This window comes from Melanotaenia boesemani, chromosome 23 (genome assembly GCF_017639745.1).
Source record: "Melanotaenia boesemani isolate fMelBoe1 chromosome 23, fMelBoe1.pri, whole genome shotgun sequence".
Lineage (NCBI taxonomy): Eukaryota > Metazoa > Chordata > Actinopteri > Atheriniformes > Melanotaeniidae > Melanotaenia > Melanotaenia boesemani.
The window spans coordinates 20,868,528-20,888,806 of NC_055704.1; the positions used below are offsets into that span (position 1 = coordinate 20,868,528).

General features: G+C 39.1%; 1 protein-coding gene across 4 annotated transcripts; it reads right to left on the reverse strand.

Annotated features, from left to right (window-relative positions):
• Positions 1 to 4,933: 4,933 nt before the first annotated feature.
• Positions 4,934 to 19,353, reverse strand: napepld (N-acyl phosphatidylethanolamine phospholipase D). Of its 4 annotated transcripts, none has more exons than XM_041977802.1 (10): positions 19,104 to 19,353; positions 14,200 to 14,269; positions 13,334 to 13,429; positions 11,832 to 11,972; positions 11,001 to 11,225; positions 10,773 to 10,876; positions 10,502 to 10,667; positions 10,198 to 10,346; positions 8,364 to 8,478; positions 4,934 to 5,596 (listed from the first exon to the last, which is right to left on the reverse strand). In XM_041977802.1, the coding sequence occupies exons 1-10, from the start codon at positions 19,241 to 19,243 to the stop codon at positions 5,465 to 5,467; spliced, it is 1,338 nt and encodes a 445-aa protein (XP_041833736.1). In that variant the 5' UTR covers positions 19,244 to 19,353; the 3' UTR covers positions 4,934 to 5,464. The 4 variants fall into 4 exon arrangements, with proteins under 4 accessions (XP_041833736.1, XP_041833735.1, XP_041833738.1 ...); XM_041977801.1 differs by having other exon boundaries at positions 14,200 to 14,278; XM_041977804.1 differs by lacking the exon at positions 19,104 to 19,353 and adding an exon at positions 18,447 to 18,757.
• Positions 19,354 to 20,279: the final 926 nt, after the last annotated feature.

Sequence of the window (20,279 nt, forward strand, 5' to 3'; positions counted from 1 at the left end):
ACTTTATTTCTGATGGCCTGAATCCTGCTCCGTGATCCTTTAGATCCTTGTGGAGCCATGGACTGGGAGGATTTCATCTAGCTGGTTCTGACACCAGAGGACAGAGTTTGTTCCAAGAGGAGGCAAGAGAGGAGCAGAGTGTTTCTGTAGCCTCATTAACAGACAGTAAGGAGAAGTCTGAGTGGGAAGGGAGGGTAGAGTAAACCTCATCAGACAGCTGTGTAGGTCTGAGGGATCTCAAATTTCTGTGGTAGGATGCCATTCTTGGAGCCGCTTGAGTGACATGAGGAAGGAAGGAAGACAGAATTTAACCAGGAAGTGGTCTGAGAGGTGCAGTGGGGTGACAGATAGGTCGTCTGTGGAGCAGTTTCTGATCAGTGTCAAGTCAAGAGGAGTCTGCACCAGTTTGAGATTGAAAGTGTAGATGAAAGCCAAAAAGTCATTTACTGTGTGATACTCAAGTGTTACGCCCGCCGGCTTATCAGCCAGGAGGAGTGGGAGTTAGTTTTAAGACCTGCTGGAAACAAAGTGACTGTGGAGACTACCCAGCACCCGCCTCCCCTGCTTCCTGATTGACAGCCCTACGCTTCACTCCCTAACAAGCTATCCAATCCGGAGGAGAGGCCTCCTTTAAGAAAGCATCATCACCATCTTTCGTGGCAGCTGTAGACTGTGGGACACACGCTTGCCAGCCTGAGAGAGATTTTTGCTTGTGTGGTTCAGAGACTTTCCCTGTATGTGGATTTTTGGAGATTTGGTGTGTTATTAGGAGCTTGGTTTTGTTTTGATTATTAGAAGTCCGCCTGTGAGTGTGTATATTTTGTTTGTTAGTATTCCGCCTGTGAGCGTGTAGCCCGTTTTAGGGACATTTTTGGTTTGTTTGGTTTATTTGTTAATTGTTAGTGTTAAAGATAATTGATAAAACCCGAAAGGGACACTTTTAGTTGATTTTGTTTTATAGTTAAACCATAGCCGGAGAAGGATTGTTTGTGTTTTGGAACCCACTTTTGTTTTGATTAGTAATAAAGATCATTGTATTTTATTTACCCTTCGTCCGGCTTTGTTTGTGTTACTGTCCTATTGACCCCTGGACAAAAGGGGACGTAACACAAGTGATGAGCAGTTAGCCACAGGAAGGAGAGAGGTAAAGTTCCACTTTTTAGAAATAATGTCCGTTCCACCTCCTCGTGCAGCAGAGCGAGGTGTTTGGGTAAATTCTTCATTGACAGAAAGGGCAGGTGGAGTAGCTGTGTTTTCTGGACGGATCCAGGTCTCAGTCAGGGCTAGGACCTAAATGTCTGAGAGATTTATCAATGAACTGATAGACCATCCTAGTCCATCTTTGGACACATCAGTGGAGATTTTGGTTCTACCCCCTCTTGTTAACATGTCTCCTAAACATGTGATTTTAGTAACACCAAACTAGCATTTCTTTCTATTTCATCCAGTTGTCTGAACTCGTCTTTCTTCATGTTCCTTACAAGTGGAACCCCAAACCACTATATCATCAATATATACTCTTGTCCCTTCTACACCTTCTACCATAGACTCCATCGCCCTGTGGAAGATCTCTGGAGCAGATATTATGCCAAATGGCAGCCTGAGGAAATGGTACTCCCGAATGGTGTGTTAAAGCTGCAGTATCTGCTGCTTTCGGGTCAAGCTTTAGTTCCCAGAACCCCTGAGAAGCATCCAGTTTGCTGAAATCCTTTGCCACAGCCATTTCACTTATTTCCTCCTTTTTGGGATTTGGTAGCTCTCACTTAATATTTCTGTTCAGGTCCTTTGGATCGAGGCAGACTCTAGGACCCCAGTCATTTCTTTTCTTGACACAGGTGATTAAGTTGACCCAGTCTGTGGGTTCCTCCACTCATTCAATGAGACCCAGCCTTGTCATCCTGTCCAGCTCTTTTTTTTAAAAAAAACTCTACTCAAAGTAGGTGCTTGTACTCTTTGCAGAGCATGCACCTTGGATAGCATCAATTCTTAACTGGATTTTGTATGTGAAAGGCAATGTCCCTTGTCCTTTGAAAACTGAAGGATGTTTAGTTATAACGGCACCAACAGTCTCACTCTGCATGCAGTTTGGTTTACCAGGTGTATCTCATGCCACATTTTCACTTTTTCTCATAGATTCTTTTCATGAGTCCAAGTTCTTCAGAAGCTTTATCTCCAAGAGTCGTATCATGCACAACAGGCACAATAAAAAATAACAGGTTGTGCTTTCTTCCTTTAACAGTGACATTGAGTCTGCATTCACCTTTTGTTTCAGTCGTCTTACCATTGTATGCCTTCAATGGTATGGTTGCACTCTTGACTCTATTTGGCTTTTTTTCTTTGCTCTGATATCAGACTCACTGATCAGGTTAGCTTTAGCACTGGCATCAATTTTGAAATTTAACACAGTTGCATTAACCAACAATAGTACAACTCATTTGTCACTCTTAACTGTACTTACAGTCTTGTCTTTGATTTTCATATAGTATACTGAGTACAGTTGTCCTCAGGTGTAACCACCTTGATAAAAATGATTCACTTAGGTCATCTCTCTCATCTGTTCCATTAGAGTCCTCCACTGTGTGAACTCGACATCCTTTCATTTTGTCCTTGGAGAAACACATTTTTGCAAAATGATTGAGTCATTTGCACATGGAGCACATCTTCCCATAAGCCAGACATTGTTTTGGTCTGCTTTTCTTCACATCTTTTGCAACTGAACAACTCTTTGTCCTTAAACTTGCTTTGTCATTTTGTGGTGAATGACACTGCTTCTACAACTTCAGCACTTTGACTATAGGCTGAGGTATGTGGCTCATCAAAAGTCAAAACATGCTAGGTGTTACACCAAAATCTGTGACCCATCAGAATCTAACCACAGGGGGAAATTTGTACATTTCATACAGTCTGTTTTTTTTTTTGCATGTATGTCTTAGAAGGCGAGCGAAGTCTTAAACATTTGTATTGAATTCTGAGTTCATTATACAGCTGGTACAGTAAAGTTACACATTCTGATGGCTATCAGAAATGTTGATCTATGTCACCCCCCATATAGTCTGAACTCTTCTAACATATGATCCTCACAGCTATTCTGATATTTTGGGATGAAGCATCACTCGATCACAGACCACAATCACAATTTCTCACAGTTATCAGAATTTGTCACTTTACTGTACCTGTGTACCTGCATTATAATGAACTCAGACTTAAATAAAAATGTTTTCAAGACTTCGCTGTCTTATATTTGTTGTGCTCGTATTCATTCTTCTTTTTTGTTCCCTTCCTGATTTTCTTCTTCTCTGGTTTGTTTCTTTCCCTGGTTGCATGCTAGCTATTGGGATGGAGCATCACTCGAGCATAAATGAGCCTTACAAACAAAAAACAAACATAAAAAAAAGTACATGTTGAGAAATGTACACTATCGCCTCCCTGTGGTCACAGATTCTGATGGGACACAGATTTTGGTGTAACACTGACTGAGGTCTGGCTTCTTCTTCTTGGCTGTTACTTACTAAAAGTGGGCAATTCTAAACACAATTGACCACAGGTGGAATTTCTGTTATGTTACTTTTAGTATCTTCTATTTCTTTCTAGTTTTTATCTACTATTGGTGTTTAAAGGAACAAATTCAATTCTTTGTTAATGAAATGTTCGTATAAAGAATGACACTAAAGAACCAGGGACAATATGTTAGTTTCCTTTTCTACTTTTTAATCTTTGTTTTACATTTCTTTTACTAATAAAGCACATGAAACTATAAATTTAAGAGTACTTCATGTAATTTAGATTTCTGTAGGTTATGGAATTCTCACTACCACCTTAAATCCCCATGACATTTTCCAAAGATATCAAGGAAATAATCTTAGGATTAATGAAATAATTATTTCTCTGGAATTACCTGCCTGGCAGACAGATGTGGGGTGTGGCCAAAGAAAGAGACCACCTCATGTTGGCAGACATTCATAAGACTACTTATTCTAAATAATGAGTTTTATGAAAAGATAAAACCTCTGCAAGTTACTATAACACATTTGCAAACTGTTTAATTGAACCTTTTTGTTTGACACCTGCTTTTTTTTTCAAATGTAAATAATGCTTCAAGGCGCATAAGCCTAGAAAAGTAACTAACTGCATCCAGTTTTTGCTCACCATCCAAATTTATCAATTTGTATACTTAGTTTGTCATTTTTATATTTTTATTAACATGTTTCATATCTTCTTTTACAGTTATTGTCTGGCTCAAGTGCATTTGATTTAAAAATGTTCCCCTTTAAGAGGAATGCAGTTTTAATTTTTCCCTTGTGAACTTCATGGAAATCAAATGTAATTTTTGCTCTTGATTTAACACAAGAAAACAAAGACTTGGATTGCAACACATTTAATGAGAAATTCACTGAAAGTGATCGTGTAAACCACAGTTTGCAGTTTAGCTTTATACAGATTACTGCAGCACATCAGCTCAGCGTTATGTTTCTACATTCTGGCATTAAAAGTTTACCCTTGTCTCAGTTTAATACTAAAACAACTCTACTCTCTCTCTCTGCATGAAAATTCACACCACTGAAGGATCAAACTGAGCAGAGACAGAATCAAAATCTTCACAGCAAGTCTGCAGAGGAACCCGGATCAACTTCAGCATGTTGCTCATAACACCACTGCAGACCACAGGTAGAGATTAAACACTTCTCTCTCATAGTTTCAGATTGGCACATTCAAAGAAATCCTATGTGTAACATAGCAGCACCAGTTTTTAAAGAAGGGGAGAAAAACGTGACCTTAAAGCCGCATCATGCTTTCTAGTCTTAATCCCATATGAGCACTAAGAATACTAATAAAAAAAAAAACTAAACTTGGTTACATGTTGGCCTATTACCAGTCACAGCTCACAGATTTAAATGAACACAGTTCGGTAAAATGGTTAGAAAAATTGTATCTGCTTAAAAAAAAAATTTTTTTTCTGTCTCCTCAGTGGGGAAAAAACTGTCGAGGTTGTGTAGAGACCCCAAAACCTCAACTGAACTGACAGCACATCAAAATGTAAGTCACCACTTCCTCAAATATAGCTATGGAACATGTTTTAAGATTATTCCCATTTTTTGATGAGATAATTTAAGAACATAATTTGTCTACCTTCGCTTTTCAAAGTGGTAGCAATATGTAATTGTTTGAATATTGCTAATCTAAATCAAATAACTTCTCAGCTGCATGCTTATCAGTTTTCAATCATACTAAACAACTCCAGTTTTCCACTGGCGTGACCACTCCATCAGCTAGCATCACTACAAGACCATGTGATAGCAGGGGAAACATTCAGTGTTATAAGTCTTGCAAAACATTTTATTTTTACTGTATTCATACTGTATGCAATGCTTGCTTTAATCAGTCCGACTACATAATGATAAATACAATCTTGTGCACTTTGTTTACAGACAGAAATAGTAAGTCGGCCCACAGAATTCTGCAGGCGTCAGTCGAAGACTTCTCCCTCTTGTGCAGCTATAAGCCGAGACTCCCCATGATGCAAAGTGAAGAAAGATTCTGGTTTCAGTCCTTTCTGCTCCAGAGCCTCTCTGAGACGAACCGGTGGCTCCAGGTAGTACTGGATGAAACAAAGTCAAAGTGAGTATTCAATATCTCCTGTAAACAGATCACATGTTTATTTTTAGATAAGATCTGCACTTTAACTTCTCAAGTTCAAGTTTTCATTTGTAACCGTGAGACAGATGCTGTGTAAAAACAGTGGTACAGTCCTGCAGCTGAACAGACAGCTTCTTTGTGTTAGAACATGCAATGCAGGTTAACATTTTTAACCTGCATCACATTTTCTCCTAAAGTGACAAGGGAGCTGAAGAATGTGCTACTTCAATTTAAAGTTTCTGTAAAAGGCAGAAGAAAAAAAACGCCCAGACAGGTCGTGATTTCTTCCTCTTTGCACCTTAATGTCTTTGTAATCGCCCATTTTATTAAGACTGATGGTGCTCAAATGCTTCATCCAGGTGGAAGTCAGCCATGGCACAAGGAAATGAATAACAGCCGGCAGTTCCTCTAAATGAGTATTAATGCTAAAATAAACACTCAAGTCTGGTTAGAACTGCAGTGATTCCTCTGTGTATCATAAACAGACATCAAAGAGGCAATGCAACTGAGGCTAGAAAGAAGTGAAAAGGTCCCAGGTCTTTTTCCCAAACGAATGCCACTTAAATCTGTTTTCCCTGCCAATTTAGAAATGCAAACACTCTCCCTTTAACCCTAACAACATTACAGCGGCAGTGTGCAGATCATTACACAAAGACGCATCCAGATCAGGAAATTCTTTTTAATGCTGCAGGTTGTGATTCAACTTGTCTTGTGTTCTGCTCTGCAAGCATGCCTTCTATTTATTTATTTATTTTTTAGCTCAACCAACCTGAAAAAAAAGACTGAAATTGAGACAAAAACCCCTATCAGATAATGTTACAGTACGAACATCCTTTTTGTTTACTTTGACTTTTATGTTAATAAAGATTTAGGAATTCATTGGTGATAAGTTAGTCTTAACACAGGCGTGTGACTTTGGTCTTGTGCGTTTACACTGTGAAAGCTGAGAGAACTTTATTTTAATTTCCTCCTGTAAGCTGTTAAGTTATTTTGGTAGGTTGATGGTAACTTCCTGGAAGGTGCTTTGCTGTATGACATCTTGAGCCGAGTTAGATGAATATTCTGATGCTACTCATCAGCCAGTATATAGCTGGAACAATATGGCTGCTAGCAAGTTGCTGTTCAAAGATGACTAAAGCCACCAACCTTTACCTTGTTACATCATTACTAACCAACACATTTGTGGTTTCCCAGGTGTGTTGATGTTCCTCAGCTGTCAACCTGGCTGTAATATTGGGATCATTCAGCCTCTATGAAGAGTCAAAACAAGCTGCTCACCCAGAACAACTTGGTAAGTAAATTTTATTTCATAAAGCCTGGGAGCCAGTTCTCCATTTTGAGGACCAAAACTGCAGCTACATGTCTCATAAAGCCCGCTACTGACCCAACCAAAGAAAAGGTGATTATTCAGTACACCTGGGCTGTAATTAATGTGTCTAATGTGGATACTGGCTGGATCATCCTCTACACTAGTGACCACTGCATTAGCAGGGCATTTGCATGCTGACAACCTACTAGTCTGCTGCTTTGGATACTAGCATGCTGAAGCTAATTGGATTAGCAGCTGCATTAAGCTTGTTTTTTCCTATTTAGCAGTAGATTGTAAACAACCTCTACCATCAACCAATGAGAGTTCTGGTAAAATAGCCATTTTTTTTAACTACATTCACTAGCTGGTGTGTAGCTTTTTGGTGGGAATAACGCTTGTAAACTATTACTTTTTAGGACATCTAGCTACATTTTAAATTAAATCCTGGTATAGCACACATTTTGTGACTCTGAAAAATGATCAATTTGGCAGCTTTGATAAATGAGCTTAGTTTTAAAGTACAAAGTAACTTTATTGTCCCATAAAGGAAAAGATTTGCAGCCAGGATCACAAACAACACAAACACAGTCACACAGATATTAAAGCCATAGGCTCAACAAAATATGTATAACAGGCATAAAAAAATATTTAATAAAAAACATATATGCAACACCATTAATTAGTACTTTGAGAAAACAAATCTACAAAGATATTGCAGCAGTTGGTAGTTGGCGGGTTTAGGATGCCACCGAAGTGCATTTTTCATAGTATAGGTGCTGTAAAAGTACTAGATATTTCAGGGTTAGAGGTAACTTGATTGCTGTACTTCTAAGAAAACCAACTAGTATTAGGTTTAGATACAATAATGCAATTCTAAGCTATGACTGAAAACTACATCTTTATTAATTATTAAACATTTTATTGGTGTAAACCAAACTGAAGGGAAAGTCATTGTCACAAACTAAAAAGTAAAATAAGCTACTGCTGCACTCCACTTAATGTGTCTTTAGAAAACAAAATTATACCAATTTTTGTTTCTTTAACTAGGAATACCAAGTATTTTCTAGTTTTTGGTGGTGGCAGCATACCACAAACTGTTGCTAAACGGAAAAGCTAAGCAAATACAGCAGCTAATCTTATTAGCTTTGGCATGCTAATAAGCGAAATGCCCAGCTGAAGTGTCTTGTCCAGTGGCTCACCTGCACAGAGAAGATCCAGCAAGTAGCTGATTTCATTTGCAATACTGGCAAATCAGAATAGTGAAAGCAGTAGGTGGCTTCAGGAGGGATAAAGCCTCCTGCTACCAGTAGCCACTGCTGGGTGCATAAATGTGTTTATTTTATGGCGTATTCACACCTGCCTCTTTGATTTGAATCCTAGTCTGTTTGTGCTCAGTATCCTACTATACTACATATTGTACCTCATAAGCGAGGGCAAAGGTCCCCCAGTGTATGGCCACAGACTCTTTGGCCTGAAGATCCTGGTGAATCTGAACTGCCTCCTCTGGATCTACATGCTGTCCCTTCATCATATATCTGAAAAGATAAAATACGTTAGACTGTGCAGCCTTATTTTCACAGGCAAAAACAGGGAGGGCTGCCAAAGTATTTTAACTGACCTGTCCTACTTTTTTTTTTTTTTTTTTTTAAGAACTCTTCTGTTGAGGGTCACAAGCTTAAGCCCATTTTTCCAGCTACCCATACCAGGTAGGTGGTGTATAAGCCAGATAGTGATAGATGCATTAGCTATGCAATGGTTTCATAGCAGCACTATGCCTTCCTTGAATTATAATGAAGAATGCAACACAGAGATAAAGGATGTGAATGGTGGACATCCAGCATCGTGTTTTATCTTGATATGTGGCTCTCTACGATAGAAACCCACAGTATATGTATACACTGTGTTTTACCTGCTTTGTTCTTCGTGCAGAGTTGGACAGGAAGTGATGATTTGTTTTATTTTTTTTGGACCAATCAACGGATTGCAGTGTGTCAAGTTCCACCCTTTAGGGTCTGAGTGATAAGATGGGAACCCAGTGATAGGATGGGTCAGATATTCTGGTACTATTCCCAATTTTTGCCTGTGGAAACCGAATTTTACCATCTCAACCCTAGGAGGTGGAGCTTGACACACTGCAATCCATTGATTGGTTGAAAGAATCATCACTTCCTGTGCGACTGGGTATCAAGAACAAAGTAGGAATAGCATATTGAAATCTACTGTGGATTTGTAAAGCCTCATGCCAATGAGAAAGAACATCAGTTGCTGGATGTCTGCCATTCTCATCTTGTTTCTGTCCTGTGCTTCATTATAATTCACGAAATGTGATGCGCCACTCTGAAGTCACGCTATTACATAGATGCATCTATCGCCTATCTCAGGGGTGGCCAACGTCAGTCCTCGAGAGCCACAATCTGGCAGGTTTTCCAACTTTCCATGCTCCAACACACCTGACTTAAACTAATGAGTCATTGTGCAGATCCTTATAGGCTGTTGGAGCCATTTAATTTGAGTCAGGTGTGCTGGAGCAGGGAAATTTGGAAAACCTGCTGGATTGTGGCTCTCAAGGCCCAACGTTGGCTACCCCTGGCCTATCTCAAGGGTGTCAAACTGCGGTCTTCCAGGGCCGGTATCCTGTAGGTTTTTATTGTTTCCCAGATCTAACACACCTGAATAAAATCAAATGGATCCAACAGCTTCTTCACAATAACCCATTAATTTCAGTCAGGTGTGTTAGATCAGGCAAACAATGAAAACCTGCAGGATACCTGCCCTTGAGGACTGGAGTTTGACAACCCTGGCCTATCTGGATCATACCCCATCGACCAGATAAGGGTACAGCTTGCTGTGGAAATGGGGCTTAAGCTGGATTTATACTCGTGCTTGCGGACGCTGGTAAAATGTGCTCTCGCACCCAAGTGTAGTGACACCATCCTGTTTCTATTCCGCAGTTACCGCACAAATTCAGCAAGAAGCTCTGGATATCCCGAGCAAACCGAGCAATCACAAGGGAGTATTTCTGTGTAACCATACTGTAAGCAGAGGTGCTCTTCAAGCCTCTACTGACCTACATGGAGCATAAAGCAGTGACGCCATAGCCGACCATAAGCAGCCGGTGCGCGAGTATAAATCCAGCTTTAGAGGTGCATGTGAAATATTTCATTTTAAAGTAAACGGTATTGGATTATATAATAGTCATGAGGTCTCTTCCCTTTTTGTTAAACACCTCAATGGCATAGATGTGAATACTGTACCTGGGTTGGTATGCTCCAATAGGGATTGCTGCAAGATCAAATGGTCCAAAGCGACGTCCTATCTCCTGGAAGGTGCAACAGTATCCGGTGTCACCAGCAAAGAAGAATCGATGGCCTGGACCCAAAACAGACCAGCTGCTCCATAAAGACTGGGGGGGAGAAAAAAAAAAAAGATTTAGACTTCATGGACTAAATGAAGACGTTTTACTTCTCTGCTTAATAAAATACATGATGCAGGTATTGTGAAAGTTTACTGAAAAGCACTGGCTTATCTCAGTCTGAAGCAACGCTTCTTATTAAATACCTTGTTATCGTCCCAAGCTGTGCGTTTGCTCCAGTGCTGAGCAGGTGTGCAGACAAATGTAACATCATCATGACCCGGGACACAGTTCTCCTCCCACCAGTCCAGCTCCATTACATTCTCACAGCCCATCTTCGCCAACCAGTCCATCAAACCAAGGGGCACGAACCTATGAAATGACTTCATTAGCACAAATCTGAGTTTTGAGCTCCTGCATTGAAAGACACAAGCAGAAATGAGTTCATAAAGACCGGATTAGATGCACTACACATACCAGCGTAGCTCCCCTCCAAAGCGTGCGTTGAGATTGGCCACAGATCCAGCATCCAGGTGATCATAATGAGAATGACTGATGACAACTGCATCAATCCTTGGCAGCTGTTGTCAAGAAGGGAAATAATCAAATACAGAGATGTGAATAAACATCTGGATTAAACTGATGCAGATCTAATCTTTTATTAGAGATTAATTAAATAAAGATTAAAACAGAAAAATACTAAACCTGTTCCACGGTGCAGGGGGACTCTCTGTACCTTTTGGGCCCCATGAATTGGACCGGTGACGCTCTCTGGCTGAAAATTGGGTCCGTCAGAATATTGACGCCATCCATTTCAACCAGAACCGTAGCGTGGCCCAGCCAGGTGACTCTCAACCCTGGGGGAGAACTGGAGAGGTCCGGATTCTGGACAAAGTACGGCTCTATTACTGGGAGCTCGTTGTCCAGGACCTGCAGGAACAGAGATGGTAATTTCAGATTTGAGGAAACCAGAATGAGAGGAAAAAACCTGCAACATACAGAGTATTTGATTTTTGTTCAATAAACTTCTAAAACAATCAACCATGCTTCTCTCATTTAGTTTCTACTTCTGTGTGAATGTGCCAAGTAGTTTAATATATCTTTATTACCACATTTATGACATTTGTAGCAATTTAATTTGAACATCTGGTTTTAGATTAAATATTAACGTATATTCTGTGTAAATAAGGGGTTAAAGGTTTTTCTATTCTGTGTGAAAGCAGCTTTAGAGCCTGTTAAGCTCTCACTGAACTCAGCAACGTTTCCAGAAGCTATAAATGCAGATGGAGTGCTGACAAAGGGCAATGTTTCTAACAGCTATCAAACACTCTAGCTTGTGATACCAATCATTAAAGTACTTAACTCCCATAGTCAGATGACTGTATGAAGGTCAGAAACACTGTTTTGAGCTCCTTTGCATGAGTTCCAGTTTGAATTGTTTTAAAAAGATAATTTGCAGACTTTTGATAAAATGGAACACATTACACAGAAGTGTATTTTATAGCAGACTGTGGATTTTTAGTCCTATTTTCCCACCTCTCTACTTGTTGGCACGTTGCTATGATTTTTTTCCAAAAGCAGGAACCTGAGCACCGTTGAATATGAAGGAAACATCCATGTTGGCCAGGGGTTAGTCCAGCGACCCTGTTTGTCCCGACAGGACTTGGTTACTTCCTCCTGCAATTAAGTAAACAAATACATTTCAGCCACTGATTGAGGACTCTGTAAAGGCATGGGCCCTCTCAAAAAAGTCATTTTAAAATCAACAACAAAGAAAATATAAGATTCCATAGCAAGGTCTGAGATTAAGATTGGGGAGAACGGATATTTGTTTCAGGCCTTCCAAATATTTGGTATTAAAGTGAGTTCTGAGCGATCCAGTCACAAGTGAGGTCAAAGTACAGGCGTCAACTCACTCAGGACGGATTGTTTGGACCTTATTCTTAAGTGGTCTAAGGACACGTTTATCCACATTTGCTTAGCACCTGAACTATGGATGAACAATTAATTGACTTGATATTGAAATTTAAAACAATTCAATTAGCAAGCTGCAAGGAGAGCGATTTATTTACACGGCACCCGATCCCGGTTTCAAACCTGCAGCGTCCACGGTTTTACAAATCCACTCGCTTCAGTCGGAACTCCTGTCTTTCTTCTGCAACAATCATTTACACATTGTCACAGCTACACTCAGCTCATATTTGCAGAGTCACATTTACAAACCTAATCGTGGACTAATTTTTCATAAACTACTGAAACACTGAGACAAAAAACACAGTGGACACATAACAGTCCAACTTCTGAAATGTCCTGATGATGTAAATACAGACGGTTTTACTGAGTGTTGCTCTAAATATTCTTAAAGTTCAGACCTCAGATAACATGTTAATGTTAATTTAATGTTAATTTAAACTATAAGACATAATTTTAAAATGTAATAAACCTCAAATTACTACAATTACGGTTGATTCAGCCTGTTTGGCTGAAGCCCAGCATCTTCCGCTCTCTGGGAGAGTTTAAAAAAATGCTTTTTATTTCTGATTTTCAGGTGGCTGAAGCAACATGTTGTCCAACAGGCGTTCTCTGCTGGTTGGACTCTATATGCGTCTGTATGTGCACATCAAACTCCACCATGTGTAAAGCAGAAAGCAGCTTGTGGAGAGGAATGACGGGCTGTGGTGTTAAGATAAATCATCTCAGGCCTGTTACAAAACTGAGCTTCTTGACATATCTGTTAATAAAATGTGATTCAGTTGAACCAAAAACACATGTCTGAGTAATGATACAGTTCATTTACTGACTGCATCTGACTGTATAGAAACATCAGCGGACCTGCTGATGTCCTGTTGCTCAGCTGATGTATGACACGGGTTTATTTGCATGGAGAACAGGTGACTGAGATCTGATCATGAGTCCACTCAGGGTGCATGTTGGTGCAGACTGTGGCACAAGGTGAACACTTATTTGTGCACTTGTGATTGGATCACCTAGGACCTATGTTAATACTAAGGTAACACAGGTAGACAAGGCGGCGTTACCTCCAGTCTGTAGTCCAGACGGAAGCTCTTGCGAGATGAACTGCTCTTCCTCTGAGTCCGAGGATTCATTGCTGCACCTTGAGGCGCTACGCCATCCTAAAGAGCAAGTTCAAAGTAACAGAATAATTTTACAAACTATTTAAGGCTGGAAATCATCATTAATAGCAAAACCAACCACGGTTAAGACCAGTTGTGACATAAAATCTAAATTGCAGCAGTATAACAACAGATAATAATCCTGCTCTTGCAGTTTGGCTTCATGAAAGTCAACATGAAGAAAAAAAACATTATTAAAGTTATGACTTGACAAAATGCCTGTTTAAAACGTAGTTTGTGTGTTATTCTGTGAAGCAGAACATGGTTGGAAGGTCAGTGGGACCGTTCCTCTTCACTCCTCTCAGATTGCTTTATCTTGCTTTCTGGTTCTGGCTAACTTCTTGGCTTCAGCTGGTATCTTGTTTTGCAACGATAATTACTACATGAAGTGGAGCTTTGTTTCAGGATAATAAAGGTAAATTTTCTTAGCCCTTCCTGATTGTCATGACTTGATAGTGTTGAATATGCTTCTTTACTTATCCTTATCTTATCTTTATGTGCCTTATGTGGACTTACCTGAACAAATCCACATAAGGCAGTTTCATACTCATCTCCGAAGGTGTGATACCATTTCCACAACAAGCGTATCAAAATGACACAAATATTACATTTAACTGTATCTCATTAAGTCATTTTGCTAGAATATTTGCAAAGCTAAATAAACAGAACTATTAAAAATGACATAAAACATGCTTTTATCTTCTACCCACCATCTTTTTTTCCTCAAAAAGTGAAAATCTACTACATTTAAAAAAAGTAGAGAACATTACCTCCACCAGGCCTTCTGTCTCCTCAGGAGCTACTCTGTCTGAAGATGAAGGCTCCATGAATTCCCCACCACTGCCACACCTAGCACAAACACACACAATCACCTTAGTAACATCGTTTGGTTGCAGGTGCAGTGAAGGCTGCTGGGGATTACTACAACATTGCTCAGTCACACTCAAGTCATCTCCACCTCTACTGTAACACCGGATAGTTTAATTTGCATTTGAGACTGATGATAATCTACTATCTGTTTTACTGTATTCAAATTAAACTGCTGTTAGGTGACATTTCTGTCCTTCCCTACAAGTGAGTACAATTCAGTATGACTTGTAGGGCTGTGCATCTTCACTGGTCTCATGTTTTGATTTGATTCAGTTCCATGATGCATCACTATGTGTTGCATCCTCAACACATACACACATTGCTACTTCTTTCATCAAAGAATACAAGCAGTCAGATTATAAACTCTTTTTATAATTATTTCAGAAAAAAAATCTGAATATCCTGAATATGACAATCATAAACATGTAAACGATGTAAACACTGCTCTGATACATTTTGAGTAAGTTAAACATGGTAGCAGGGTTTCCCACACACACACCACAGAATGAACCCCAGATTCCAGCCTGCCCCTCCTTGACGCTGTCTCAAGCATAAAATCTGAATATTTTAAGAAACGTCTTTATTAGCTTAATTGGTGACTCACAGCCGCTCAATGTGGATCAACCCACGCATTACTGATACAGCTTATTCACCCGCTCCTCTCCACGCACAATACATGAGGCCGATCAAAAGAAAACCCGAAGCAGAGGGATATTTGGCACAAAGAAAACGGTTGAAGACATCTGAAGTTTACCAAAGGTTAGTATGACATACTGTGCTCAAACACATCTGCCCAAATATTATTTTAGCTCAGAAATGGTAATGCTGGCCTTATGAACCAAACATTAGTAATGTTGAACATCCCTACCCTTAGTCTGCATATAAAGTTGGTAACGCAGCAAACAAGTTGCTCTCTGCTTCTACGCTGCGTCCCGTTTATCATTCAGCTCGTGTTGAGGAGGAGGAAACTATCAGGATGTTGACACCAAACCGCAGCTCATTTTAATGAGATACTTAGCTGAGGTTTGCAGGAGCCACATGTAAAATATGTTGGTTATAACACAGCCAGATGGATCAGGTTCAGATCTAGTGAGTGAAACAGCAAGATGAAACAGAGGGATGTCTTCTCTAAACCACTGGTTTATCTTTAGAGCCATGAACGTGGTCAGAGTGGACAGATTCTGAAATACAAATCAGAGCAGGACCATTCTCTAACCAGGTGGTTGACAGGTGGTAGAAAGGATTTATATGCAGGGGTGGATCTAGAAAAGTTTTGATGAGGGGGCCAAGCAGGGGCACTCATTAAGAGAAGTGTGACACTAATTAGATTTTTTTTTCTTTTTTGTAAGGCCTAGATTTTAGAAAATAATTTGCTGATTATTACAACTTAAGTGGCCATCAGATGTTAAATGTCTAAAAACAAACAGCCAATGACATTTTTCAATGTTGACGTAGAACAACATATAGTAGTGCGCTACATGCTGCATTCACTGACACTTTTAAAATCTAAAGTTTACCTAGGTGAAAGTTAGCTTACACTTAATATTTTTTTAGTAATTTATTACCCCCAATAATGCCTTTGCCTTTCTTATACCACATTTCATGTACAAGACAATTCAAAGTGCTTTACATAAAACATTACAGCAGGGTGCAGAAAGCAATACAAGTGCATTAAAAAAACAAAGATTAAAAGAAATGGAATTAGTGAAATAAAAACAGAAGGAAGATGCTAAAATAAAATAGATAAAATGCAAGAAATAAGTGTGGGGAAAGACAATATTAAAACATGATTCCAGCTTAAAAGAACCAGATGTAGATTTTGTCTTCTAAATAAAAACTAGTAAAATGCAGCAGAGAACAGGTGGGTCTTTAACCTGGATCTAAATAAACTGAGTGTTTCAGCTGATCTGAGGCTTTCTGGGAGTTTGTTCCAGACATGTGGAGCATAGAAGCCGAATGCAGCTTCTCCATGTCTGGTTCTGACTCTGGGAACTGATAAGAAACTGGAACCAGATGACCTGAGGGTTCTGGTAGGTTCATACTGGGTCAAGAGGTCACTGATGTATCTTGGTCCTAAACCATTCAGAGCTTTATAGACCAACAGCAGAAATTTAAAGTCTATTTTTTAACAAACAGGCAGCCAGTGTAAAGACCTCAAAGCTGGACTGACGTGGTCCACTTTCTTGGTCTTAGTGAGGACCCGAGCAGCAGAGTTCTGAATCAGCTGCAGGTGTCTAATTGATTTTTTTAGGTAGATAAACAGCCCTCTGATGGTAAAATAGGTATTTTACCTTTTTAAGTAAAATACATGTTTTAAGTGTGTTTGAAAGCCGCACACACATTGCATACACCCCGAAGATGGACTCCACCAACCGCCACGACACCACTGCACTCGATTCCCTCACCGGCACCAGGAGAGTACCACAAACTGCTACCTGGTCTGTGAGAAACACTGTAGTAGTGCAATATTTTAAGCTAAACTCAATAATAAGCTTAACTGTAATGGCCAACAATTAAAAAAACACTTTGCATGAACTAGAACGGAACAGAATATAGGGCTGGGCTTTTAATCGATAAATTTGACTATTTATTTTTATGAACATTTTGATTTTTTTCCTTCTTTAATATGCACCACAAATGCTCTCTCTGGGCTTCCATATTTAGCAGCGGCTTCAGCCCTCCCTCCTCACCAAAATGGTGTTTGTCTGAAAGCACTAACAGATTTGCAGTTAAGTGAGAAATGAGAAATGCTGCCCTCTTTAAGATGCAGATGAAAACAACTGCCCACAAACTCATTAAGAGGTGACTTATATCAGGGGAATTATTTCTACTATGGATCCTGTATGATAAGGATCCAGATAGAAAGAGATTACAGATGCAGTTGTGTTGCATCTCTATTCAAGATATGAAGCTGTTTAAACTCTGGAAAAGTTATGACTTTTACTTTTTATTGCTGTCATTCACTTATAGATAGATAGATAGATAGATAGATAGATAGATAGATAGATAGATAGATAGATAGATAGATAGATAGATAGATAGATAGATAGATAGATAAAACAAACATTTTGCATGCAAAAGCTTTAAGTTTAATATGCTTTTTTTTTTTTAAAAATAACCTCATATGTTTTAAGAAATATATAAAAATTTGCTTTAAGAATCAACAAAAATCAGATTTGGTTTCAGATATTTTTAGGCCATATCGCCCAGCCCTAACAGAATAATGCAAGAAAACATGCAAAATAAGATATGTTGAACAATCCAACACTTTAACTTAAAGGCAGAAGAGGTTAACACTAATTATTACACACAAAAACAAGCCTACAAACTTAATCACAGCCCTTCCTTATCCTGTTATTATCCACAGTGCAGCACACACCCTCGCTGACTACTATTCAGTCATGAATGTTACATACACCACCTTAATAATTTTTTTAAAAAAACACTTGATAATGGTCATCTTTGCTGCCTACTACTGATTTCAAGAATATTATGACTCCTTCATCCCAAGATACTGATTACAGACCAACAGATGGATCTTCTATTAGACTAAAAGACATTAACACTAGAGCAATTAATGCATCCAAACACAAACAATGCACTTGAGCTCTTTGTCGAACTCCATACATTAACGTTATATCATGCTGATGATGCACTCAGCCTCATGAATGGACTTTAGACACAGACACTGGGTTAACAATGGAGCTCTGTGGATTACAAAGATGTGTGCAGCCAGGCTGAGTGGCTTATGTGGTCATATAAACAACAAACACAGCCGCAGGTCAGACTCTCTCATGTTTGAGGCTATGCTAGTCTCCTCATTTTAATGAAATGCATCGTTTAAAGTGGTTTGAAGACAAACATTTAACCAGAACAATTTCCCAGTCCCATGTGAGGGAGAAAAAAAAGGCCAACAAATTATATCAGTGCTACTGTCAGCTGTGTGAGACAATCAGCTACTTCCTGAAACTGTGTACAGGAAAGGCAGAAAAAGATATTGGCATACAAGCTAAACCATGTTATCTATCAACTTATCAAGACAATTTAACTAGCCTACCAAGTGTGTTACGGGGTTAAACGATGGCGGCACCATAAAACGCGCTTTTAAAGCCGCAAACGTTAGACTGTAAAACACCAGGAGACCTACCTGAAAAGTCAAACTTAACTGAACACCAACTGTTGTTTTCTCAGCGAGGAGACATGTTTGTCCTGCTGCACCGTTTTAATGCTCGCTGGGTATCATGACTAAAAGCGACGCGGTTCACGGAGCATTTCCACGGCCGTTCATATGACCCACAACGAATACTGTGGTAATTAAAACAATAATAATACTGCAAATGCAGGGAACCAAAAGGTAGCGGTGGCCAAACTTGCTGTTAGGAAATACTGCAATTAGGTTTTGCTCATGCAGCAGCAGAACGGTGAGGTTCACGACTCGGTACCAGCTCGGATTCTCTGACGTCGGTAGTAAAGCCTTGATCACGTGACAGCTCTGCAAACTCTGATTAAGGTTTTATAAAACTAGAAATGGACCGAAGGTTAACTCCAGGTGCTAAATAATATATTCGCATAAAAAAGTATATGCATTTATTCCATTACTACCACTTCCTATAATTAAGAAAATGTATATACTTATAATATATACTTATTTATAACCTAAATACACATTGTAAATAAAATAAAAAGAACTAGGCAACTTGAATTCAGTTTGAAAACTTAAAAAGACATGGAAAAAATGGAATATAAACACGTACTTGCTAGCTTTTGACTACGGTGTATTTATACCAACTATACCATAACTTACCTGAAGTTCTTCCACCTGATGAAGGGCAACTGGAGGGAATTTAATACAAGGAGACTCGCTAAATTCAATCGCGCACAGCCTGGATTTAACTGACACCTATAAATAAATAACTGCACAGGCTTGAACAGCAGCCACTCCATTCTACTTCTTTGTACTTTAACATACTTTATGAGGGGCTTTAATTAAGAAAAAAAGCCAAAGTATACAAAGCTGCACGTGTACAACTGTTCCTACGTCCGGACAGAAAATGTTGTTGCTTCCTGTTAGATGCTTTTACGTACAATCGGAATTCTGATAACTTTGTGTTTTTAGCAAGTTTAAATTCAGCTAGACAACTACAACTAAAAATGTCATTAAAACCAAAGCTCCCAAAACCCGAATATGACTAAAACCGATGTTTGGCATTAATCCTAAAGCGCCATACTATTAATGATTATCACTCATTTGTTAATAGCTTTTCTTTACATTTGCCAGCTTTTGCACACTGCATGTAGGAGATCAAATCACCAACCATATTTCAAGTAAAAGGTATTCTAATCTCCTTAAACAAAATTGTAATAGGACTTCTCGGACCGAGCTTTCTCAGTTGCTCTGACCTTACACTGTTCAAGAAACTCATCAAAACCCATCTTTTAGAATCGCGTTTAATGATCTTAGATGGTTTTTTATTTTGTTTTAAATGGATATTTTTCATTTTTTTAATGTTTTGCTCTTTGTATTGTTTTCCTGCTGTAAAGCCATGTATTAAGAAGTGCTCGATAAAATGTATTCAGACTTGTTTGTATATGTAAAATAAATTGATTACACTAAATTCTCCCTAGAAGTGTGTGCGAGTGTGAATGGTTGTTTGTCCCCAATGTGTTGGCCCTGCGATGGACTGGTGACCTGTCCAGGATGTACCTGTCTCTCACCTGTTAATGCTGGGAAAGGCTCCAGCTTACCCGCGACCCGTAATGGACCAAGCTGTACAGAGAATGAATGAATGAAATGTGATCAAATAGTAATCAAACTATGGAATTAAATACTACCTTTTTATTACATTAGCAGTATTAAATTTGTTACTTCAATGAACAATACAGACACAATTTACTAATCCAAAATTACTCTATGCTCTGATATAATTACGCTAAGGTGACTAATTAATTCTCATCTAAATCAAGACTCTCACACCCATTG

Bases quoted from the DNA above. Each gene is read 5' to 3' on its own strand.
- napepld (XM_041977801.1), bottom strand. From the start codon at position 19,243: ATGGAGTGGCTGCTGTTCAAGCCTGTGCAGTTATTTATTTATAGGTGT. The intron at 14,279-19,103 runs GTAAGTTATGGT...TGTTTGTGCTAG, and splicing joins ATCAGGTGGAAGAACTTCAG to GTGTGGCAGTGGTGGGGAAT. The intron at 10,668-10,772 runs GTATGTGTAGTG...GTCATTTCATAG, and splicing joins TTTGGAGGGGAGCTACGCTG to GTTCGTGCCCCTTGGTTTGA.